We start from the raw sequence: 21,065 nt of genomic DNA on the forward strand, positions 1-21,065 counted from the left end.
CCTCTATTGTACTCTTCTTCATGAATTCTATGTTTCAGTCTAATAAGGCTGTTTGTTATTTTCTAATCTCATGTCCCATCTCAGTGCTTTCTCAAAGGCTGTGTTTTTTGCTTTCATCTACATTTTATGTCTAACTCTCAGAATCTTTAACTTCCTTTGTTTTGGGCATGTTTTATCAGGTAAGTGTTTTTTAAAATTTATTTTTAATACTATTTTATTTTCCAAATACAAGTAAAGATAGCTTTCAACATTCATTTTTGTAAGACTTTGTGTTCCATATTTTTCTCCTTCCTCTCTTCCCTCCCTTCTTCTCCCATCCAAGAGAGCAAGAAAGCCAATATAGCTTAAGTATGGGCAATTCTTTTAAACATATTTCCATTCAAATATAGATTTTTCATCAAATGAAGATGATCTAGCTGTACCTGATCTAAAACTATATTATAAAGCAGCAGTCACCAAAACCATTTGGTATTGGCTAAGAAATAGATTAGTTAATCAGTGGAATAGGTTAGGTTCACAAGACAAAATATTCACTAACTATAGCAATCTAGTGTTTGACAAACCCAAAGATCCCAACTATTGGGATAAGAATTCATTATTTGACAAAAACTGCTGGGAAAACTGGAAATTAGTATGGCAGAAATTAGGCATGGATCCACACTTAACACTGTACATCAAGATAAGTTCAAAATGGGTCCATGATTTAGGCATAAAGAACAAGATTATAAATAAATTAGAGGAATATAGGATAGTTTATCTCTCAGACTTGTGGAGGAAGAAGAAATTTGTGACCAAAGATGAACTAGAGATCATTATTGATCAAAATAGAAAAATTTGATTATATCAAATTAAAAAGCCTTTCTACAAACAAAATTAATACAAACAAGATTAGAAGGGAAGCAACAAACTGGGAAAACATCTTCACAGTTAAAGGTTCTGATAAAGGCCTCATTTCCAAAATATATAGAGAATTGACTCTAATTTATAAGAAATCAAGCCATTCTCCAATTGATAAATGGTCAAAGGATATGAACAGACAATTTTCAGATGATGAAATTGAAACTATTACCACTCATATGCAAGAATGTTCTAAATCACTGATCAGAGAAATGCAAATTAAGACAACTCTGAGATACCACTATACAAATGTCAGATCGGCTAAGATGACAGGAAAAAATAATGATGAATGTTAGAGGGGATGTGGGAAAATGGACACTGATACATTGTTGGTGGAATTATGAATGGATCCAACCATTCTGGAGAGCAATCTGGAATTATGCCCCAAAAGTTATCAAACTGTGCATACCCTTTGATCCAGCAGTGTTACTACCGGGCTTATTCCCCAAAGAGATACTAAAGAAGGGAAAGGGAGCTGTATGTGCCAAAATGTTTGTGGAATGGAAGCCCTCTTTGTAGTGGCTAGAAACTGGAAAATGAATGGATGCCCATCAATTGGAGAATGGCTGGGTAAATTGTGGTATATGAATGTTATGGAATATTATTGTTCTGTAAGAAATGACCAGCAGGATGAATACAGAGAGGCATGGAGAGACTTACATGAACTGATGCTAAGTGAAATGAGCAGAAGCAGGAGATCATTATATACTTCAACAACGATACTGCATGAGGATGTATTCTGATGGAAGTGGATTTCTTCGACAAAGAATAGATCTAACTCAGTTTCAATTGATCAATGATGGACAGAAGCAGCTACACCCAAAGAAAGAACACTGGGAAATGAATGTAAACTGTTTGCATTTTTGGTTTTCTTCCTGGGTTATTTTTACCTTCTGAATCCAACGCTTCATGTACAACAAGAAAACTGTTTGGTTCTGCACACATATATTGGATCTAGGATATAATGTGACATATTTAACACATATAGGACTGCTTGCCATCTGTGGGGGGGAGGGTGTAGGGAGGGAGGGGAAAAGTTGGAATAGAAGTGAGTGCAAAGGATAATGTCGTAAAAAATTAACCAGGCATGGGTTCTGTCAATAAAAAGTTATAATTATTAAAAAAAAACAAACAAACAAACATAGATTTTTCTTGTTCAAGAAAAATCAGACCAAATGGGGAAACCACAAAAAACAAAGAAACAAACAAAAAGATGAAAATACCATGCTGTGATACACATTCATATTTGTGTATATGTATGTATGCATTTTCTATCTCCCCTAACAACATGTAATCTTGAACCGAAAAATTTCTTTTTCTTTTTTTTTTTTTGTAATACTTTGATACATCATTGACTTACTAAAAATATGTCAAATTGAGTTGAAAACTCCCATCTAATCGCCCCTGTTCCCTTTTAAATAACTTTCTTTCCCATTTATCTTGAGGGTATACATCTAATTTTTTGCTAATCAGGAAACTCCACACCAGATCAAGGGATTAAAGTTCAATGACTCATACATTTCTTTCTACCTCTAAATCTACCCTACTTCCTTTTGTAATCATCACAATGTTTGATCTTGTCTTCTCACCAACTCTGGATTCTTCCCATTCTTTAGTTGGTCGATAAAGTGTTGTCCTTGGGGTGTTTTAAGAAGATGAAATAGGAAGATGGCGGAGAGGAGGCACACAGCTGTGTAAGCTCTACGCTTTCTCTCACTATCCATTTCATTACAAGCCTCTGAATTAATGCTTGACTGAAAAAAACCCCACAAAGTTACCATGAGAAGCCATCCTTGAGATTCGCCAAGAAAGGTCTGTCTTTACTGGAGGGCTGGGATGGTTTTAGATCGGGCGCAGGCGGCGGGCAGTGGCAGTGAGAGCACGGGAGCAGACTGGAGAGGGGGTGGGGAGAGCTTTGCTACAGGACTGGATACTTTGCTCCGGCAGCAAGTCAGCAGCCCAGCAGAGAAGCTAAAAACACCGGGGCTGAAGAATACAATCCCAAACAGCTGGAGTCTCTCGGGACCTGGCCGCCCCCCCCCCCCCCCCCCCCCCCCCCCCCCCCCCCAGTGACTCAGCACACTCTGGGATCTCAGAGCGCAGGCGCAGCACAGTAGGGCTAGTGCCTCACTGCTGCCACCTGCAGTCTGTAGAGGAAGCTCGGTAACACACCCAGCCCCTCCCCCAAAGAAAGACTCCAGTTTTTTCTGTTTTTCTTTGCTAGTTTGTCTTTGATTATTAGACAGAATGAGCAAGAAACTGAAGAGGACTTTAACCCTTGACAGCTTCTACACAGATAGAGAGCAGACTCTAAATCCTGAGGAGACTAAAAACACACAGTCCTCAGGTGAATCCCCAAAGGAGGAGATCATCTGTTCCTCAGCACAGATGAACCTAATAGAAGTAATTAAAAAGGCTCTCACAAGGGAGCTAGAAGAAAAATGGGAAAAGCAGAGTGAGGCTTGGCAAAAGGAGAGGGAAGCTTGGGAAAAGAAGAGGGAGGCTTGGCAAAAGAGCCTGGAGAAGTCAGTTAAAGAGAGAGTGGATAAAGAAGTAAAATCCTTGAAAAATAGGATTGGTGAACTGGAAAACAAAATTGGCGAAATGGAAAAAAATTCCACAGAACAAAAGAACTCAATGGGACAATTAGAAAAAGATTTTTAAAAAGTGAGTGAATAAAATACTTCACTGAAAATCAGAATTGAACAATTGGAATTGAATGACTCGAGGAGACAAGAAGAATCAGTCAAGCAAATCCAAAAAAAATCAAACAATGGAGAAAAATGTGAGATACCTTCTGGGGAAGACAACAGACCTGGAAAACAGATCCAGGAGAGACAATCTGAGAATCATTGGACTCCCAGAAAAGAATGATGAAAAAAAGAGCCTGGACAATATTTTCCAGGAAATTATCAAAGAGAACTGCCCAGAAGTCATAGGAAAAGAGGAAAAAATAAACATTGAAAGGATTCATCGATCACCCACTGAAAGGGATCCTAAAATCAAAACACCAGGGAATATAGTGGCCAAATGCCAGAACCCTCAGATGAAGGAAAAAATATTGCAAGCGGCTAGAAAAACCCAATTCAAGTATCAAGGAGCTACAATAAGGATCACCCAGGATCTGGCAGCATCCACATTAAAAGATCAAAGGGCCTGGAATATGATATTCCTAAAGGCTAAGGAACTTGGTATGCAACCAAAAATAACTTACCCAGCAAGAATGAGCATCTTTTTCCAGGGAAGAAGATGGACATTCAATGAAGTAAGCGAATTTCATCTATTTCTGATGAAAAAGCCAGAACTTAACAAAAAGTTTGATCTACAAATATAGAACTCAAGAGAAATCTAAAAAGGTAAAGATTAATCTTGGGAACTATATTTTGACTATATAGACGTATAAAGAATACATGTATACCTTGTTCTAGAAATTGATGTGGAAAGGATATTGTACCAGAAAAAGGGTAAAGTGGGGGTAGTACATCTCATGAAGAGGCACAGGAAACCTATTATATCTGAGAGAAAGAATGGAGGGGGATGAATATAGTGGGTATCTTACTGCCTTCAGAATTGGCTTTAAGTGAAAAATCTTAAGACATATTCAATCTATGGTGAAACTTCTCCCACCTCATTGAAAAGTGAGAAGGGAAAAGTGAAAAGGGAAGGAATAAGCTAAGAGGAAGGGAATATGGAAACTGGGAGGGAAAGGGGTAAGATAGGGGGAGGAACTCTAAGGCGGGGGGAGGGATACTAAAAAGAGAAGGCTGTGAGAAGCAAGTGGTGCTCACAAGCTTAATACTGGAAAGGGGGGAAAGGGGAAAGAAGGGAGAAAAGCATAAACCGGCAAGTAATACAGAATTGGTCATTCTAACCATAAATGTGAATGGGGTAAACTCCCCCATAAAGAGGAAGTGGTTAGCAGAATGGATTAAAAGCCAGAATCCTACAATATGTTGTTTACAGGAAACACACCTGAAGCGGGGTGATACATGCAGGTTAAAGGTAAAAGGTTGGAGCAAAATCTACTATGCTTCAGGTGAAGTCAAAAAAGCAGGGGTAGCCATTCTGATCTCAGATCAAGCTAAAGCAAAAATTGATCTAATTAAAAGAGATAAGGAAGGGCACTATATCTTGCTAAAGGGTTGCATGGATAATGAAGCACTATCTATATTAAACATATATGCTCCAAGTGGTGTAGCATCTAAATTCTTAAAAGAGAAATTAAGAGAGCTGCAAGAAGAAATAGACAGTAAAACTATAATAGTGGGAGATCTTAACCTTGCACTCTCAGAATTAGATAAATCAAACCACAAAATAAATAAGAAAGAAGTCAAAGAGGTAAATAGAATACTAGAAAAGTTAGATATGATAGATCTCTGGAGAAAATGTAATGGAGACAGAAAGGAATACACTTTCTTTTCAGCAGTTCATGGAACCTATACAAAAATTGACCATATATTAGGACATAAAAACCTCAAACTCAAATGCAGTAAGGCAGAAATAGTAAATGCATCCTTTTCAGACCACGATGCAATGAAAATTACATTCAACAAAAAACCAGGGGGAAGTAGACCAAAAAATAATTGGAAATTAAATAATCTCATACTAAAGAATGATTGGGTGAAACAGCAAATCATAGACATAATTAATAACTTCACCCAAGAAAATGATAATAATGAGACATCATACCAAAATGTATGGGATGCAGCCAAAGCGGTAATAAGGGGAAATTTCATATCTCTAGAGGCCTATTTGTATAAAATAGAGAAAGAGAAGGTCAATGAATTGGGTTTGCAACTAAAAATGCTAGAAAAGGACAAATTAAAAACCCCCAGTCAAACACTAAACTTGAAATTCTAAAAATAAAAGGAGAGATCAATAAAATTGAAAGTAAAAAAACTATTGAATTGATTAATAAAACTAAGAGTTGGTTCTATGAAAAAAACCAACAAAATAGACAAACCCTTAGTAAATCTGATTTAAAAAAGGAAAGAGGAAAATCAAATTGTTAGTCTTAAAAATGAAAAGGGAGAACTCGCCAGTAACGAAGAGGAAATTAGAGCAATAATTAGGAGTTACTTTGCCCAACTTTATGCCAATAAATTCGACAACTTAAATGAAATAGAAAAATACCTCCAAAAATATAGCTTGCCCAAACTAACAGAGGAAGAAGTAAATATCCTAAACAGTCCCATCTCAGAAAAAGAAATAGAACAAACTATCAATCAACTCCCTAAGAAAAAATCCCCAGGACCAGATGGATTTACATGTGAATTCTACCAAACATTTAAAGAACAATTAACTCCAATGCTAAATAAACTATCTGAAAAAAAAGGGATTGAAGGAGTCCTACCAAACTCCTTTTATGACACAGACATGGTACTGATACCTAAACCTGAAAACAGAGAAAGAAAATTATAGACCAATCTCCCTAATGAACATTGATGCTAAAATCTTACATAAAATATTAGCAAAAAGATTACAGAAAATCATCCCCAGGATAATACACTATGACCAAGTAGGATTTATACCAGGAATGCAGGGCTGGTTCAATATTAGGAAAACTATTAGCATAATTGACTATATCAATAACCAACCAAACAAAAACCATATGATCATCTCAATAGATGCAGAAAAAGCATTTGATAAAATCCAACATCCATTCCTAATAAAAACACTTGAGAGCATAGGAATAAATGGACTTTTCCTTAAAATAGTCAGGAGCATTAAAACCATCAGTAAGCATCATATGCAATGGGGAAAAACTGGAACCTTTCCCAGTAAGATCTGGAGTGAAGCAAGGTTGCCCTCTATCACCATTATTATTTAATATCGTATTAGAAACACTAGCCTTGGCAATAAGAGTCGAGAAAGATATTAAAGGAATTAGAGTAGGCAATGAAGAAACCAAACTATCACTCTTTGCAGATAATATGATGGTATACCTAGAGAACACCAGAGATTCTACTAAAAAGCTATTAGAAATAATTCATAATTTTAGCAAAGTAGCTGGCTACAAAATAAATCCCCATAAATCCTCAGCATTTTTATACATCTCCAACAAAACCCAACAGTGAGAGATACAAAGAGAAATTCCATTCAGAATAACTGTTGATACCATAAAATATTTGGGAATCTATCTACCAAAGGAAAGTCAGGAATTATATGAGCAAAATTATAAAAAAGTTTTCACACAAATAAAGTCAGACTTAAATAATTGGAAAAATATTAAGTGCTCTTGGATTGGCCAAGCGAACATAATAAAGATGACAATACTCCCTAAACTAATCTATTTATTTAGTGCTATACCAATCAGACTTCCAAGAAAATATTTTAATCATCTAGAAAAAATAACAACAAAATTCATATGGAACAATAAAAAGTCGAGAATCTCAAGGGAATTAATGAAAAAAAAATCAAATGAAGGTGGCCTAGCCGTACCTGATCTAAAATTATATTATAAAGCAGCAGTCACCAAAGCCATTTGATATTGGCTAAGAAATAGATTAGTGGATCAGTGGAAAAGGTTAGGTTCACAAGACAGAATAGTCAACCATAGCAATCTAGTGTTTGACAAACCCAAAGCCCCTAACTTCTGGGAAAAGAATTCATTATTTGATAAAAACTGCTGGGATAATTGGAAATTAGTATGGCAGAAATTAGGCATGGACCCACACTTAACACCATATACCAAGATAAGATCAAAATGGGTCCATGACCTAGGCATAAAGAATGAGATTATAAATAAATGAGAGGAACATAGAATAGTTTATCTCTCAGACTTGTGGAGGAGAAAGAAATTTGTGACCAAAGATGAACTAGAGACCATTACTGATCACAAAATAGACAATTTTGATTACATCAAATTAAAAAGCCTTTGTACAAACAAAACTAATGCAAACAAGATTAGAAGGGAAGCAACAAACTGGGAAAACATCTTCACAGTTAAAGGTTCTGATAAAGGCCTCATTTCTAAAATATATAGAGAACTGACTCAAATTTATAAGAAATCAAGCCATTCTCCAATTGATAAATGGTCAAAGGATATGAACAGACAATTTTCAGAGGATGAAATTGAAACTATTACCACTCATATGAAAGAGTGTTCCAAATCATTATTGATCAGAGAAATGCAAATTAAGACAACTCTGAGATACCACTACACACCTGTCAGATTGGCTAAGATGACAGGAAAAAATAATGATGAATGTTGGAGGGGATGCGGGAAAACTGGGACACTAATGCATTGTTGGTGGAGTTGTGAACGAATCCAACCATTCTGGAGAGCAATCTGGAATTATGCCCAAAAAATTATCAAATTGTGCATACCCTTTGATCCAGCAGTGTTTCTATTGGGCTTATATCCCAAAGAAATACTAAAGAAGGGAAAGGGACCTGTATGTGCCAAAATGTTTGTAGCAGCCCTATTTGTAGTGGCTAGAAACTGGAAAATGAATGGATGCCCATCAATTGGAGAATGGCTGGGTAAATTGTGGTATATGAATGTTATGGAATATTATTGTTCTATAAGAAATGACCAGCAGGATGAATACAGAGAGGACTGGCGAGACTTACATGAACTGATGCTAAGTGAAATGAGCAGAACCAGGAGATCATTATACACTTCGACAATGATATTGTATGAGGACATATTTTGATGGAAGTGGATTTCTTTGACAAAGAGACCTAACTGAGTTTCAATTGATAAATGACGGACAAAAGCAGCTACACCCAAAGAAAGAACACTGGGAAACGAATGTGAACTATCTGCATTTTTGTTTTTCTTCCCGGGTTATTTATACCTTCTGAATCCAATTCTCCCTATGCAACAAGAGAACTGTTCGGTTCTGCAAACATATATTGTATCTAGGATATACTGCAACATATCCAACATATAAAGGACTGCTTGCCATCTAGGGGAGGGAGTGGAGGGAGGAAGGGGAAAAAATCGGAAAAGAAACGAGTGCAAGGGATAATGTTGTCAATATAATCATTAAATAAAAAATTAAAAAAAAAAAAAGAAGATGAAATAGAACTTATTCACTAAAGGTCCCAAAGGGTGTCTCAGTCACTAGCTACCCAACACACTGTATAAATTGTAAAATGACCAATTTTCAGGAAAATGAAGAATAAATCCTTGAAGGGAAAAAGTATTCCTTCCCTCAGTTAAAAACAAGAACAAAAAATAAAAAAAAACAAATAAATTAGGGAAAAATTTATCCAAAGCAAAGGTATTCCTGCCAACAGTGGAAACTAGATTAAAATGTGATTGGGAAATATTTAACAAAATAAATAAAAATATAATAGAACATATATAATATTAATATGAGATTTAAATCAAATGCCAACCAAAGGGATCTTAATGTATGTTTTTTATATTGGTCCCTTTCTATTTGAATTTGAAACCTCATCATCTAGCATATTGGAGAAGATAGAGCTCATAAAATTTTAAGATGCATTCACTTTTTTGGGTGCATGGCAAGCCAGACCCCAAATAAATACAGATTACTTATCTGCAGTAATCAGAGGGAGAAAAGCCCAGCAAGTCATTAGTTTATTTCATTTATTTTGCCCTTTAATGACTCTTCTAAACACTTCCTCAATTCCTATAGTTATTCTTCACTTGGTTCTAAATGTATTCTCTTGATTTTCATTATTGTGATACAGAAATGTTTCATGTTTTAGTATCTATCTGGAGAGTTATGAACTCTTTAGAGAAGTCATTACAACAATAATAAAAATGGTTATAAAAATGACATCCCTATCTGAGAATATGTATTTCTTATTATTAACTGCTATATAATTGTTTGATGATATATTTAAATATCTCTTTTAAAATCCAAATCAAAATGTAGAAACACTTATTAAAAAAAAAAAAAAACAACCCTTAACATGACATTCTACAATTCATTATTTTACAAAGTAAGACATGAAATAATCAAGGTACCAGCTATAGATTTCATAACTAACCCCTGAAAAACAAAAGCAAAAAACTTGTCCACTTATGGAATGCAAGTGTTTTTTGTGTTCTTTATTTTGATGGATTACCAGTACTAGGGGATTAGTTCTTTAAATCATATTAATGGCATTCAGCTAGGATTTCTTTCACTGTGTGAAATTCAGCTTATCAAGAAGTAAGGAATTGTCAAAGTAAAAAATAATTAGGAAAAAATAAACAAACATTTTCTCTTCCCCAGGGTGGCTGATAAAAATACCATTAAGATAATTAGTTTTATTAGAGCAGTGTGAATGTATTAGAAATCAATTTTTATGATGTCAAAAAACTCAAAGAATTATCTAAGAAAGAAGACATTGACAATTTTGTCCTGTTGTACAGGTAATTAGTTAGTCAGTCCCTGTTCTAGGCACTATGGTTTGTATATAAAGAAGCCTACAATATATAGACCTCCCTCTTCAGGGAGTTTCTAATCTATGTAGTGGGAGAAGAAAGATAGGAAGCATATATAGATAGAAAAAAATTTCAAAGTGAGTAGTTCAGACCAGGCCTTTAGACCTTCAAACAGAAAGATTGGGGAAAGCCACAGGGGCAAAAAAAGATCTTAATCTAAGTTTTTAGGAAGTAGAATATTCAGATAGCATTAATGGGAAAGCAATAAGAATTTAGACTGTGGAAACAGCATATGGATGGAATTTCACATATTAGGTGAGAATAAGTTCTCTTATTACGTATCCTGTGCTAAATAAGGCTTGTGAAAAAATTAATGATCTAATTCCATATTTGTTTTCTTTCAATGGAATGACTACAGGCCACAAGCTTATGGAATTAATTAATGTGAAAATAAGTTCTTTCCAGCTATTAAAGAGAGGGCCCCAAGTAGTATCGGTGACAATAATAATGGCAACAATAGTAGTTGGAAAAATAAGTTACTTTCAAATCCGAGATTTGACATTTTAAGTCATGACATACAATGAAATGAGAAGGCAATAGAATTAAACACTAACATGTGACACTAGCCAAGAAGTTGTTTGTAAATGTATCCCTCATCTAGAGTCATGGTTGTTTTTAAAAAAGGATTCTTTATTATTTTAAATGATTTTTCACTTTACTTAGGCTCTCTCTATCTACAAACTTCTGTCATTTTGCAGCATATGAGATAATTTGACTTACCGTTGCATTTTCAGACAGAAACCATTCAGGTATTGGAATGTGGTGATTGGGGACCTTTCTTGGGAAATTCCGACGGTCCTCAGCTTCCCAAAGCAGAGTATTTAAATCTGGGAAATTGTTGTTGATATCAATACCATCATGGGTCCAACGTCCTAGAGACCATCCTCCCAATTCAGAGCCCTAAGAGACAATTTCAGAATATGAACTCATATTTAAATGGTTTCCATTGTGGTAAAATCATACTCATACAAACTCAGATTCTTGCTGAACCTCTAAATTTCTGAATGATGGTGTCCTCCAATGAATAACATTGGGGAAAAATCAACAAATAAACAAAAAAATTGTGGATCTATAACAGATAATCTTAACCAAATGATTCTATATGTTCACAGTTCTGCTGGTTGCCACTCATACCAGGAAAAATCAACATAAACAATTATATTGAATTGAAAGAACTGGAATCCAAACAATTAAAAGAGTTCAAGGACTTGGTGGGATTTTATAAGTTCTTAAATAACTTGAACAGTAGAAAGAGAAACATTGTCATATGGCTTTCTATGCAGTTTATGACATAGGTTCAAGGACCTAAAATCTGAACTCTTTCCTCTAATTCAAAACACCAACCCTTATTTGAGGAATAACAAAAGCAAGCATTTACAGGGAGGCACTGGATCTGTAGTCAGAAAGACTTGAGTTTAAATCCAGCCTCAGACACATAATAACTATGTGATCCAGGACAAGTCATTTAACACTGTTTACCTCAATTTCCTCATCTGTAAAATGAGCTAGAGAAGTAAATGGCAAATTATTCCTTTATCTTTACCATGAAAAATTCCATGGGATGTATTAGAATGCTATGGTCCATGGAGTCACAAAGAGTTGGATATGACTGAATGAAAAACAAAGCAATTATATTGTGCTTTATGTTTTGTAAAGCATATTATTTCTATTAACTCATTTGATTTTAAGTATAATTCTCTGATGTAAGTGCTATCATTATCCTAATGTTTCATAAGAGGAAATTTGAACTAAAGTCTTCCTGATGTTTCAAATGAAAAAAACTCCAAGAGACAGAATTTCTGGGTAACTAATAATCAATTTATTACTTAGGCAGGTCATTGATTAATAAACTGATGCTAGTGGTTTCTCTTGGTAACTAAAGATAGGGAATAGAGATTCTGAGACATTAAATACTTTTTTGAAAGGGAATGTCTTTCTTCTCCCACTACATAGATTAGAAACTCCCTGAAGAGGGAGGTCAACTTTGATTGGGGGACATTTAATAATAAAGTAAGCTATTAGTCTTTATCTTCTACTGTTGGGAATCTGTTAGATTGTAGTCAGATTATGGAGGGACAAGAACATCAAGATAAGAAGTTTGGACATAATTCCATAAGTAACAGGAAGTCACAAAGAATTTTTTGTTTTGTTTTGTCTTTAACAAGGCACTGACCCGAGTAATGTATATTTTAGAAATTAATCTAACTGGTATTCAAGATAGATTAATACAATGTTCATCAGTGATACTTCGCCAAAATGTAAATTGCCAAATTAATAGACTTTCTTTGTCTAACCTTAATAAATATGGAACATTCATCCTCACAAAAAAATCTCCAATAGAAAAGCTGTTTCCACTAATATATATTAAAAGAAAAGCCTATAAATCAAAACTGGCATTCGGACAGAAACAGATTCACTTTCCTGAGTGGACTGTTCTACATATCTTTTCCCTAGTCACTAAAATTTTTCACTGCCAGGCTATCTCTCTCATAAGCTCTTATGGCTTTCCAACAAGGGATTTATATGGGAGGAGAGTGATATATTTAAAAGGGAAAGTTTTGAATATGTGGCATATCATTTAACTACCCACTAATTGTTTCAGAAAAGATGAAGTTGAATCCTGACAGGACAGAAATGACAATACCACTTCATAAGCTTTCTCATAACCGTCTGGATTGGCAGAAGGAAGAAGATGAATCCGAGTGTCTTCAATGAGTCGGATGATCCGTGTGTTCCCAGCCCTATATTCTTGGCACAGAAACTGCATCAACAAAAGCATAAGCTCTCGTCCAAGCACTTCATTCCCATGTGCCCCTGCTATATAGCGGAATTCCGGTTCACCTTTACTCAGAAGAAAAGAAAATACAAATATAAATATGATCTGCATATACTGAATCTCATATTGATCACAGAATAAGAAATCTTTAAAAATATAAACTTGCATATCATTCCCTATCAAATATACTTAAGGAAAATTTGAAATAAAAAAGAAATAATAATGAGGAGGGCAATAAAAAATAAAAACTGATAATTATATAGCATTTGGTGTATTTTTCTATGCATGATGCCATTTTATTATTGTAATAATCTTTTGTAACCTCTGATGCTATAGCTAACATTCATATATTACTTTAAGGTATATATACTTTTTCCATACATTGTTAACTTTTGTAAAGGTCAAATTATCCTATCAGTTTTGGGAAGTAGATAGTTACATATTGTAATATCCAGTTTGTAGCTGAAAAAAATGATAAGAAAGATAAAGTCAATTGCTACAGTTTGTGTAGCTAATGTGTTACAAATGTATCAAATCCAAGTCTCCTAATTTCAGATGCAATGATTTTTACATTGAACTAAGATGCCTGGAGTTAGACCTGGAAATCTTGAATTCTAGTCCTGACATTACAGGAAATCTCCTTGGTGATCCTAGGCAAATTACTAAAGCTCTCTAGGATCCAAATTCCTTATTTCATTAATGAAATTTGTTATATGTGGCTTTGATGAACTGACATATGTTGGGGAGAGATTCAAGCTTTAGATATAAAGTTTGGAGTACTTCCCATTCAAGAATAGCAGTTAGAGTTATAGCTTATACCTAAGAATATTTCTCATAGATTAATAATATTTAAGAAGGACAAAGATAATTAATGTCTAGGACCCTTTCTCTGAGAAAATCAGAGTAACTAGCCAATTCTCCATCTTGCCTCCTAGAAGGAATCAGTCTCCCTTGGAGTAGGGTGAGTACAGAAAACTACAGATATCTACTGATTCCTCCCTGTGAGTCACATCTACACAGATCCAGCCTTTAAGAACCTATAGTCATAATCATGTACTACAGACAAATCAGAGTAGGATTTTGCTCAAGCACACCAACTTATTGGGTTACAGATATGTTTTAGGAGTGTACATTTTTTAATTGGACAATATCCCAATTTGGATGTTTGACCAACATGTCTACAAGATGAACTTCTAGTTAGAGCAGGGGGTTCTTGACAATGATTGTGCCATGGACCCCTTTATTGATCTGGTGAAGTCTGTGGGATCTTTTTAAGAAAAATAAATTTAAATGTATAAAATAAAACATAGGATTAAAAGGGAAATTAAGTCTTAGTGACAATAAAGATCTATTTCCCCATAAAAAGTAAAAATATATTAATGGATTATTTGGATATATATGGATTTCAAGTTAGCACTTCATTGTTGGAAACTTAAAAAAAAAAACAATTACAAAGATGTAACAGGTAGTTTAAAAAGATTGTGTTTAAAAAGACTATTTGATAAGAGTAAAGAAAATATATAAATTCTGCACCTATAATCAAATATTTTGGAGCCACTTTTCAAGGGAAAACTCAAACTTTGTAGAGAGGTAAAGGTTTATTCTTTTCTAATTAGAACTGAGCTTGAAATAAGACCTCAGAGTAAATTTGTGACTTGACATTTGCTTAGCAATATGATCTTAGGCAAGTCATAAATTCTGTAGCTTTCATTTTCCTAATCTGTAAAACGAGGGACTGAACTGATGACCAAAGCCACTCAAGTTTAGATTTATGTTCCCATGTGATCTTATTCAAATCAGTAATCTCTGTATGTCTCAGTATGGATAAAGTAAGCATGACAGTCATTTTTCTATTCATCTCACAGTGTCTTTATAAAACTCCAGAATATATTTATAAATGTTCTATTATTTTCTATCATTATATTCATTCTTACCATTATGCTTCATCCTTATAATAGGAAAAACACAGCTAAATGTAATTCATTCTTAGAAATTAAAAAAATTCTATTTGATGTAAATGCCATCTCAAAATTATCCTGATAATATGTATAGAAATACCTGAGATCTGTGAGATCTATAGAGAATTTATATCTAAATTTACCAACTCAACACTGGAACAATCACCTCTTGAAAAAAGATTTATGACAAGAATAAATACATTTTGTAAACTTATTCACAGCCTAAAATGATTTTTTAAGTTCAGAAATTTTTTAAATCCATAATTTTTTCCTTCATTTAAGATGTTAGCCCTAAATACTACATATATTTCATAAAGCCAAATAATTCTAACCAACTTCGTGCTCTCCTGGGTTGTCAGAGATTTCCACAGCATACAACTTCAGTCCTTGGTGGCTTTTGCCAATATTGTAAATCCTTGTGATATTGGGGCACATTTCATTTACAATCTTCATCAACTGAAAGAAAATAAAGAAATAAAAAATATACATTTCTACACCCCTGTCATTCAAGAAAGAATTTTCAAAGAACAGCCCTTGGGTTGATAGTCAGAAGCATGGGTACTAATTTTTTACACAGTATCACAGTATTTCTGAGTTGGAGCGCTGACACCAATTGGAAGACAATCCCCTTTATAACAATTTCAAATTGAGAATCTAGTATCTGTCTGAAAATCTTTAATAAAGAGCCTTTGTGGCATAATTTTTGTTATTCAGATGTTTTTTTTTTTTTTACATCAAACTTAAACTTGCCCTTTTGAAATGTCCCACTAATTATTCCTAATTTTGCCTTTTGGGATAAGCAGAGGAAATCTGATAGCAATTCCACATTGTAGGTCATCATATAATGGATGGTATTAATCATGTTCCTTGGAAATCTCGTCTTATCTAAGGTAAATCCAGGATCATAGATTTAGAACTAGAAGAAACCATCAAGACAAGCTAATACCAAATTTTCATTTTAATAGATGAGAAAGGTTTAGTAAGATAAAGTTTTTTCTACCAGTGCTCATATGTCATTAACTAGAAGCCCTCCACCATCCTGCCTGCCTTCTTCTGGATGCCGTCTACCTTATCAATATCTTGCCTATAATGAATGTATAATATTCCAGATGTTGCCTGACTAGAAACAAACATAGAGATGTTCTGCACAGTCCTCCATATCCCTGGATGTCATAGCTCTCACTGTAGTCTGAAATTACAAAGGCTCTCATATTCTCCAAAACTGGTGTCTGTGTGTTTACATACACATAATACACATATACCACAGTTTTATATGTACACAATACACATATAAATATGCATGTGCATATATATACGTATACACATTATATATTTATATATATATATGCATAAATATACACATGTACCCTTACACTGAGAGTCATATTATAGAAAATTTGATCTGCTTTTCCAGGAAAGTAATGTCACTTTGGTAAATACCGCTGAGATTGTTCTAGTGAAAAAGAAATAAAGAACTCCTTCTCACAAGGGATTTCTTGTTACTTCTTACTAAACAATGCAAGATACTGGGAGTAAGATCTAAGAATCATAGACTCTGAGCTAGAAGGAAACTTACAACTCAGTGGATCCAACACCCTTTTTATGTTATTAACTAAAATATTATTTTATTTTGTTTATAGTTTCTCTATTATACCCTATCTAGAAGTGCAGGGGCTTCTCACACAGGCAAAATTCCATTATAGATGAGCATAGCAGTTTTGATCAACTCTTTTTCTAACTTGAGCTAGTATGTTTCTTAGAAAAATTGGTGGGCTGGTGAATGGCCCCAGGGGCTTACTCTATTAATGCTAGACACTCGATCAATTGGATTAGTCCCTAGCAGGTTTGAACAACAGAGCTTAAGAGATCTGCCAGCCTCTGCCTTCCCTTAGCCTGGATGACAGATGCCAAGTCAAAACACACATTTTATTTTAAAGAAAAAGAAACTAAAGCCCAAAGAAGAGTGGTATCTTGCTTAAGATGATACAGAAACCACCATTTGGAATCTGAGTATTAAATTGAGCAAGCACATGTTTTGTTGATACAGTTCATTGTTCTCACTATGATGGGGCTATTACTTAAGATTCACTGTATTACAACATATTTTTCCCTGAAAAAAAATGCTTTATCTTAGATAAAAATTTTTCTGTCTTATACGTGTTTTTAGAAATATATTCAATCTGAATTAAAGCTTTCAGGGTGGAAAGATTTTAAAAGATGCTCTGGGGTCAAACATCTATCCAAGAAAACAAATGAGGGTTGAAAATAAAAGTATTTATGAAACATTTTTTAAAAATGTTCTTTCCCTCAAGATTCCCTCTTTCTGATTCTTGAAAAGGCTTTTGTATTACTTGATCTGCTGTTTTCAAAGTTGGATTGCAATTCAATAGTATTACCAGTACAGTCTCATATGAATATGAAAAGCTTTAAAGGTTAATATGCTAACTTTAAAGCTTGCTGAAGCCTGAAGATAATTAAATGAAAGCAGTGAGGAAAAAAAAATCTTGTTCCCTTTTACTTAATTATTTTAGCTCTGGAGTGAAGGTTTCAAGGATAAGAATAAGATAATGCTTTGGGGTTATCCAGCAAGATGAGGAACCAGGAAAGACAAAATGATGAAGAAGAAAGAGAAAATATCTGTACTCTAAAGAGTCTTGTCTCTGAAATCTTTGCTATGTGAGTCTAGGCAGAGGTAAGTTATAAGTCACGTATGCACTAAAATCAAATTGTCTCCTCTACTAGAAAAGAGAATGTGTTTTGAACAGTCATACAACTCTTCAATCATAAGAGGAAAAAGGATTCTTAAAAGAAGTTCTCCAAAGAGGGGGGTAAAAGGTAAATAAAAGCAAAGGAGGGTCTTCCAGCTACAGAGGAGTGAACTTGAATTTTATTCCTCAGAAAATTTGGAACATTTTATTAAAGTAATTGTTTATAAGAAAGCCAGAACAAACTTAAGTGCAGATGACACTTGTCTAATGTTATTTCCTTTTTAACATGATAACTTGACTGATATTCCAAGGAATTGTTTTTGTCATTTTATAACTTATTCATATAAGTTATAGCAAAGCAGTTTAGCAAAGTCTCTGACAATCTCCTTAAGAATAACTGGAAGAGACGTGTGCCAAATGAAAGTACTATTATATGGTTTAGAAACTGGTTGAGTAACTTGATCCAAAGGTAGTTAGTATCACCTTGAGGTCAATCATTCAGCAACCATTTATTAAATGAGTACTATGTGCCAGGTACTGTGCAAAGTCATGGGAAAACAAAGAAAGACAAAAAAACAGTTTCTGCTTTCAAGCAGAATGGGAGAAACAATATGCAAGCAACTATTCAAAAAAAGAGATAAATATGTGATAAATTGAGTATAGTCTCAAGGAGAAAGCCCTAAGATTAAGGACGACTGGGAAAGACTTTTAAATGTCTAGAGAGAAGTACCCCAGGAATTTGTACTTGGTTAGGCAATTTGGCATTTTACGGATAACTTGGATGAAAGCATAAAAGTCATGTTTTTAAAAGATGTGCCACTAATACAAAGCTAGAACAGAGAATAAACACATTGGAGATCTAAACTGGAGATCTAAAAATGCCTTAATTGGGACAATGGATCAAATCTTATAAATTTAATTTTGATGGGAATAAAAGTAAAATTTTATACTTGCAAAACCGCAAAAGAATTGGAGAGAGAAACAATAGCTCTTGTTTTTTAGAGGGGGATATGAAGGTTTTGGTGCACTATAAGTTCAAAATGAGTCAGTGATGTGACCTAGCAGTCAAGAAAAGATAATATGACCTTGGAATGTATTACGAAAAGTACAGGATCCAAAAGAAAAGGGTGTTAGTAGCATTGAACTTCTTCTTTGGAAAGATCAAGTCAGTAATAAATTTTGAGCTACATAAAAGCTCTAGGACAATCAGGAGGAGATTAAAATGACTTCTTTTCAACTGAAGGCTATGTCACTGATTACTGTGCTTCTGAGCTGACTGTCACCTGAATCTGGGATGCTATATCCTCTCACTATAATTTTTGACTTTCCTTGGCTTTTGACTTCCTTTAAGAATCAGTTCAGTTCCCTTTCTGATGGAAACTTTTCCTGGTTCTTTCTCTCCATGCCAATATCTCTGCCCTTTACATTACTTTCCAACTATAGTGTATGTGCATTTTTAAAAAAAAGATACATACTTATTTCTATGTCTCTTCCATTTAAATGCATGTTCCTTGAGGTCAGGTACTACCTTTCACCTTTCTTTGTATTTCAAGTGCTTAGTGTTATGCAGAAAACTGACTGTATGACTTGTGAAGGGACTAGAGACCATGCTATGTACAGCAGGAGTTAAGAAGCTTTAATCCTGAGAGGATATTTGGAGACTTGTCAAGTAGAAGATAAATTGGCCTTGTCTTACATAGTGCCAGGGAAAGCACATTAGAAGCAATCAGCAGAAACTACCAAGGGACAGATTTTGGCTGATATAAAGAGGGGAAAAAATCTATCTAACAATTAGAGTTATTTAAAATTACTATCTAGTTGGTATGGAAGGAAATTCTTATTCACAGGTAGTCTTATACTAGAGAGTGAATGACCATTTACTCATTTAACCATGGGACAAGTTGGTCTAGATGACATCTGAAAACCTTTCTAATTTTGAGATTCTGATATTGGATAAGATTTCATAGTTTCCCTAGGTTTCATTTTCTATATTTGTAAAACTAACTTGGACTAAATGACATCTTAAGATTTAAAAGTAGAAAATATGATTTGAATACAAATTGTCCCTCCCTTCTTTTCTGGGTTTCCATCCATCAAATAATTACTTCATTCACTCTAAATTGTTTTAATTAATATTTATTAGGGCAATAGCACAGAATTATACATCCACATATATCTGTATATTTATCTTTGCAGTTAATGACCTGTTAACATTTTTATAGTTTTCCAATGAAGTCTCAAGTACTTTGAAAGATGTCAACTAAATATCAGTTAGAAAGACTAGGTCCTTTGAGATAGCTCAAAGAAGAGTGGAATGAATTTGAATATTTCTGCTTATCATAAAATTTATTCAGGTAAAAAATGAGGGGTTCAAAGTTTATTAAGAAACATTATTAAAAAGTAGATCAGTTATTCAAATCATTTCTCCAAAAAGTCCCTAAAAGGTCTAAGACAACACTGTTGTTCTTTACAAATATAATTAATGTTTGTTAGCATCAGTCATTAAATATTTAAATGTCATTGAAACCATTGTGCTAAGTAGTGAGTATACAAAAAATGGAGATGTTGACACAGAGAGATGAGTGTATGCATGTCTGTCTGTGTGTATATGTATACATGTATAAATGTATATATATACTTGTATGCATATACATATTGTGTGCTATCATACACATATATTTTGTTGTTCACTCAGTTGTGTCAATCTTCTGGTGATGAGCACTTACAAACTTAGCTAGGCTGTTTCTCAGTGAACATATATAATTCATTATCTAACTAATAGGTCATAAAGATATGTATTGTAAGCATTGTATATATTTATATATGTAGATATTTATATATATAGAGAGAGTAAATTGTTAAAACTATATAATTTTACAAGTAAAGTGGTACCCTGTAGTTTCATGAAACCAGTATAGCCTCTATGCTCCTCTATAGAAACATAACATAGATATATGTGTAGAATAATAAGTTATGTTTCAGTAAAAGAAAGAATCATATAGATTTTACAGATATAATAATATAAGTCTAGGCATGTGTCTTAATAACAATGATTTCATAAGTGGTACAATCATTCTACAACAATATTTGGGAGTTATTATTTATATTATTAAATATAATGAGGTATGAGACTTTACCATTCATGTAGTTGGCCAATGACATCTAACTAATTAGACTACATATTTCAGTCAGATCAGTTCTTCAAAGAACAGATGCCTCATAAAATTTTCATCTAAATACATGATTTAAGAACTGGATTTGCAGAGTTCTCAGAAAACCTAATGCTCATATGCATTGGTTTGGCTCAACTCTAACCT

At 33.9% G+C, this 21,065-nt stretch overlaps 1 protein-coding gene across 1 annotated transcript in view; it reads right to left on the reverse strand.

Annotated features, from left to right (window-relative positions):
* Positions 1 to 21,065, reverse strand: part of CPXM2 (carboxypeptidase X, M14 family member 2) — a 264,562-nt gene that overhangs the window by 40,189 nt on the left and 203,308 nt on the right. The window contains exons 8-10 of the mRNA XM_051981609.1: positions 15,373 to 15,496; positions 12,951 to 13,147; positions 11,027 to 11,206 (exon numbers count right to left, since the gene is read on the reverse strand). Coding sequence (XP_051837569.1) covers positions 11,027 to 11,206; positions 12,951 to 13,147; positions 15,373 to 15,496 — 501 coding nt within the window. The remainder of the gene's footprint in view (positions 1 to 11,026; positions 11,207 to 12,950; positions 13,148 to 15,372; positions 15,497 to 21,065) is intronic.

The sequence above is a fragment of the Antechinus flavipes genome, chromosome 2, assembly GCF_016432865.1.
Source record: "Antechinus flavipes isolate AdamAnt ecotype Samford, QLD, Australia chromosome 2, AdamAnt_v2, whole genome shotgun sequence".
In the NCBI taxonomy this organism is placed as follows: Eukaryota; Metazoa; Chordata; class Mammalia; order Dasyuromorphia; family Dasyuridae; genus Antechinus; species Antechinus flavipes.